General features: G+C 53.8%; 3 protein-coding genes across 3 annotated transcripts in view; 1 reads left to right on the top strand and 2 right to left on the bottom strand.

Annotated features, from left to right (window-relative positions):
* The window catches only part of PpBr36_04789 (uncharacterized protein), a gene marked incomplete at both ends in the record, with an annotated part of 1,586 nt that extends 667 nt beyond the window's left edge, over positions 1 to 919 (bottom strand). Inside the window, 2 exons of the mRNA XM_029891948.1 lie at positions 174 to 259; positions 418 to 919. Of these exons, the coding sequence (XP_029748977.1) occupies positions 174 to 259; positions 418 to 919 (588 nt within the window). The remainder of the gene's footprint in view (positions 1 to 173; positions 260 to 417) is intronic.
* PpBr36_04788 (uncharacterized protein) lies at positions 461 to 2,008 on the top strand (the record flags this gene model as incomplete). Its single annotated transcript, XM_029891947.1, has 2 exons — positions 461 to 901; positions 1,007 to 2,008. The coding sequence occupies 2 exons, from the start codon at positions 461 to 463 to the stop codon at positions 2,006 to 2,008; spliced, it is 1,443 nt and encodes a 480-aa protein (XP_029748978.1).
* A 1,178-nt stretch (positions 2,009 to 3,186) lies between these two features.
* Positions 3,187 to 4,837, bottom strand: PpBr36_04787 (uncharacterized protein; the record flags this gene model as incomplete). Its single annotated transcript, XM_029891946.1, has 4 exons — positions 3,187 to 3,796; positions 3,947 to 4,329; positions 4,410 to 4,486; positions 4,555 to 4,837. The coding sequence occupies 4 exons, from the start codon at positions 4,835 to 4,837 to the stop codon at positions 3,187 to 3,189; spliced, it is 1,353 nt and encodes a 450-aa protein (XP_029748970.1).
* Between the last annotated feature and the right edge of the window lie 437 nt (positions 4,838 to 5,274).

Raw genomic sequence — 5,274 nt, 5'->3', positions numbered from 1 at the left:
CCAATGCCCCCCCCCCCCCCCCTTTACTGGTAATGATTCACGGTGTCATTTGGCCATGGCAGAACTGTAAGTGTTCAAGGAAGATCTCGAGGCAGACAGACATTTATCACCGAAGTGATGCGCGCTTCACCTAACCAACCAGGTGCACAACATTGCCCTGACTAGTTAGTTACCCAAGGTGGTTTAGGAATGCTCCTCGGGGGCCCTTGTCGATGCATGAGCACAATGAGGTGGCCACCAGCACCAACACTATCCTCCCCTTCGAGGGGGGGGAGAGGGATTTTAGAGAGGCTACTTGGTAGAATAAAAGGAATAGTGAGGGGTCGTATGCTTCTTGGTCTAGACCCCAGAAGTCTTTATCCAGGCCTTTTTTTTCTTTTCTTTCTTTCCCTCTGAGCCACATCACACACGACGTACATAGTAGAGAACGAATAAGCTGCACAGCTGCGTATTCATCGCGATGCCTAACAAGACCGAGTCGTACAAGCTCCGCCCTCTGGGGTGGGAGAACGATGCGGATGAGGAGCGGATACACACCACCACGCTGGACTACCTCGCAGCCATGACGTACAACTCGTACGCCATCTACTTCAGGCTCGAAGATAGCGAGCGGCCCAAGGTGCTGGAGGCGCTCAAGGCTGGCCTCGAGAGGACCCTCTCCCAGTGCCGGCACCTCGTGGGCAGGATGGAGAAGAATGACGACGATGATGACCACTCGTTCGTGAAGAGGAAGCACGACACGGTCGACTTTTTGGTCGAGTACTGGGATGACGCTCCCGACGTGCCGTCCTTTGACGAGCTTGAAAAGGTGCATTTCGCGACCCAGAGCCTTGGCGACACTGTGCGATTCAGCACTCCCGGCATGGAGTATGGCGAGAAGCCAGAGTGCCACCCTAACGAGGTAAGCAAATATGGGCATGTGTAACCAACCAGCCACGGACGTCGACGAGCAACCTAAGGCTAGCCTGCCAAAGCTGACTGCTTATCGCCAATTCTTTCTCGACAGAAACCTGTGCTGGCGGCGTTCAAGGCCAACTTTATACGCGGAGGGCTCATGTTCGTCATGAACCACCACCACTACTGCCAGGATATCATGGGCTGGGTCTGGAGTGCGCGGCAGTTGGCAGGGAACTGCGCGGCGGCCATGAACGGCACGGCGCCTCCGCCGTGGGACCCGGCCGCCATAACCGACGGCAAGCGCTTCACGTCCAACCTCCCGTCTGCGCAAAAGGTGGACGGACCCAAGCCTCCGGAGCGGCACCCGGACCTCAGACAGGCATCTTCTGTGCTCTTCCACCTGCCGAGGAGCAAGGCGGAGGAGCTCAAGAAGCTGGCCATGCCGACAGACCCGACCAAGCAGTGGATCTCGACGTACGACGCCTTCACGGCGCTGCTGTGGCGGCTCCTGACCAAGCACCGACGGGTGCTGTACGGGTCCAGGGACGAAGACGCACCGCTGCTGGCCGAGGCCATCAACTTCCGGCTCAACGGCCGGCTGAACCCGCCGGTGGCGGAAAAGTACCAGCGCAACCTCTTCTTCGCCGCCGCGTCGGCGAGCCTGCCGAACCAGCTGACCACGGCCCAGGTGGCCGAGACGGCGCCGCTGTACGAGCTCGCGGCCAAGATCCGCGCCATGACGCAGAGCATGACGCAGCCGGCGCTCGAGGCCACCCTGGCGCAGCTGGCCGCCGTCCGCGACAAGACGTGCCTCTTCACGCGCGTCAACTCGTTCCCGCCCCTGACCATCGTCACCACCGACTGGCGCGAGGCCGGCCTCGACAGCTACGACTTTGGCTTTGGCAGGCCCCGCGCCTACCGCCATCTGTTCCCCGTCGTCACCGAGAACCTGCTGCTCATCTTCCCGCGTCGGGCCGCGGGGCCGCTGGGCGAGGATGAGGGGCCCGAGTTTGCCTTGTCCGTCGAGAACGAGATCCTCGACGCCTTCTTGAACGACCCCAAGTTCAAGAAGTATTTTGAGTTTAGGGGCTATGAGCTCCGGACCGAATGAACAGAGACTCGGAATGGTCAGGTACAGGATATGTCATTGGAAAAAAAAAAAAAAAGGGAGGGGGGGGTTTGGTGTCCATTGGGGCCAGTTATTTGCATGTTCTCGGATGTTCTACAATGAATTGCTTATTTGCAGCACGATAACATCTGTCCGTTCCCTTGTAAATTGTAGACATCTCACCATATGCGCTGCCAACCAATGCTTGAATCACCAACAAATCTCAAAATATAGCAAATAATAATGCCTGAAGCATTCAACGGCAAATACAAAAGCGAAACACGATGAATAACACAAGTGCCAAAGCTCGTAACTGTCTACTAAAGAATGACCCAGCATCGCTTACAGGTGGGGTCTATAATTTTTCATTGCCCCACCAGTCAAGGGAGGGACGTGGGGGCCGCTTCTTGGCAACAACACCAGCAGGGGTTACCTCATAACGACACCGAGTTGCGGCAACAAGCGCTTTGTGAACGGACTCGGTGTGGTTTTCCTCCCACACGCGGCCCGGCCAAGGGGTCATGTCATGGTATGAGAATGCTAAAAAGTGGAAGGTCTCTACAAGGACCTCAACCCTGCTTGCCCTCCAGGGCTTCTCATCTGTTTTACTTCTTTGTTTTTCTTTTCTTCTCTTTTTTATACTTTTTTCAAAGCAGAAAAACATTTTTCCGCGGCCAGGGCTTGGGGACAGGGGTCCAAATAGAGTTTTCGGTAAATAGAGGCGGTAAAGGCGCTTATTATCACACAGTGACCAGCTGCAGGACACACGGTCTTGAAGGGGGAGACTACGAGGCCTGTTTACTTACAAGAGCGCTACGGACTGGGGAAAGATGTGTCAAAAGGCATGATCAATCACAATTGATTACAGTGGCAATGCAGGTAATGCGTGGCTTTCCAGTCATTATAATGTTTGAAACATGGTTTGTATACAAATTATGTTCTGAGAACAATGGCACAATTTAGCCAAACTTTTGACAACAATATCTGAAACTATATACTTTCCTTCCGTTCCATTAAAGAATCAAAATGCTTTTCTTCGTCGGAAAAAAACGCATGATACTTTTTTTCTTCCTAGCTCATAATACGTAGGTAGTACATTTTTCCGCGCCGGAATCAAGACATCGGAGCAGCGGAAGCCATCAAGGTAACAAAGATGTTGCAGAACAAAAAAAACAAAAGCATTACCTCGCGTTGCCGTAGTAGTTCTTCTTGCCGCCACGCCCCTGTGAACCATCGTGCCACGCAGATGAGACGAACTTCCCATTGTCGGCGATGGGGTCCGCGCCGTAAGGCAGGCTGTTGGTGCCGCGCTCGAGGTCCTCCTCGACAGCCACCTCCTTCTTGACCACGACCGTGGTGGTCCTGAGGACGCTGTCGGCGGCGGCGTCCGACTTTGCCTCGCGCTGCAGGTACTCGGTCGAGTCCGACTTTGTCATGTGGCCGAGCTGGACGCTCTCGTCCTCGAGCTTGCGCCAGGCGTTGGAGCCGCCGGCGCTGCTGCCGGGCGTCGTGCTCTGCTGCGTGTTGTTGAGCGTCGTGCCGCGCGACAAGTTGGAGCCCGAGGCGCCGCTCCTCCCCGTGGTCAGCTTCATGCCGAGCCTGGCCTTGATCCGGTGGAAGACGCGGTGCTCGCGCACGAGCTTGGGCGCCGCGGGGAGGCACGAGATGACGAAACCGCATGTCATCTCCGCGAAGGCCCAGAAGACCACGGGTCCCAGTGTGTAGGTTGCATCGGCGGCTCCTGCATATGTGACGGTCACGGCGACTCGGTTGACGGCTGAGATTACGGCGCTGTGGAGAGGAAAAAAGAAGGTCCAAGGGTTAATAGCTTCGACATGAAAAGTCATGCAATTTCTTTTGGCCAGTTCCAGTGATATGTATGCGAGTATGGTATTGGACAAAGGAGAAGAAAAGAAAAAAAAAAAAAAAAAAAAAACTTACAGCACACCCAACCCAAAGACACCTGCCACACCGAGCCTCTTCTTGAACGACATGTTAAGCCCCCAGATGACCTTTTGCGGGAGGAACAACATGACGACATCGGTGAAGAGATGTAGAGACGCGGACGCGAGCTCCATGGCGTGCTTGTCGAGATTGCACTCTCCAGCAACGGTGAGATCGTAGATGGAGGCGTTGGGAACACAGACAAAGTTGAGCATCACAATGAGGACGATGCTGAAGGTCGTCTGCAAGAAGATCAGGAATACCGAGGTCCACCAAAACAAGTTTCTCTGCACCGTGAACATTCCCAACCACTCGAGCAAGATGGCGATCTTAAGACACGGGAGAACGACCGAGTAAAGGACTCCGGCAACGTAGATGTTCTGAAAATGCAGCAGACAAAAGTGGCCTGGGTTAGGTCGAGAGAAGTTTGTTTTTTGCCCAAAAGGATAGAAAGACTTACATAGGCCAGAGGGATCATATCCCTCAAGACAACATCCCATTGGTGCACAAATAGACCGGGGCGATATACCATCTCGACTGCAAAAGAGAAACATACATGAGCTTCGTTTCTCACACCAAGCACAGCGATGATGACATATACTTACAACAGCAGTAGCTCCATCCGACATAGCAGCCGTACGCTACCACAACCAGCCCCTCGGCAATCGTCACCCGCCTTGCCACCACGACCAGATAAGCTCTGATGAATAGACACAAGCTGGCCACGGCGATGCAGGTGCTCATGACTCCAATAGCAAGGGCATTCTGGTTCGGGGGATTCTCGAGGTTGGACACGGTTCCATTCGGAGGCGCCAGAGCAGGTCCAGACAGGACCTTCTCCTGTTGATCCTTAGGCAAGAAGGGAATCGGGTTATTTACTCCTGACATCTTGACCAAGCGGCTCTATAGAGCGAATCGGCCGTGAAAAAAAAAGAAGAAAAAAGAAAGCCGCTGGTTGGTAGGACGAGATTTATAAGCACCGCGCAAGAGGTTGCGAATGACTGCGGCCGAAGAGAAGAGCCGACAGATTACAGACGCAATACTTGACTGGCGTAATAAACACAAAGAAGGTCCAGGCCGAGTCGTTCGTTATAAAGAAAAAAATGAAAATGGACAGTCGATCAGCCGAGAGGCTGGTAAAGATGAGGCTCGAAAAAAAGGGGTTTCATGGAAAGTTTCTGAATGCGACGCTGGCTGTAATATTTATCACGAACTCCCATAGAATGCTCCCATAGCAGGGTTGCTCAGCCTGACACAGGCACCGACGGGTAGAAACAGAGGAACTAAACTTTAACAAACCACCACCAGGACGATCAACGGTCCTC

This window comes from Pyricularia pennisetigena, chromosome 6, assembly GCF_004337985.1.
Source record: "Pyricularia pennisetigena strain Br36 chromosome 6, whole genome shotgun sequence".
Classification (NCBI taxonomy): Eukaryota; Fungi; Ascomycota; class Sordariomycetes; order Magnaporthales; family Pyriculariaceae; genus Pyricularia; species Pyricularia pennisetigena.
Note: the sequence above shows the minus strand (reverse complement) of the source record. Positions and strands in the feature narration are given on the sequence as shown.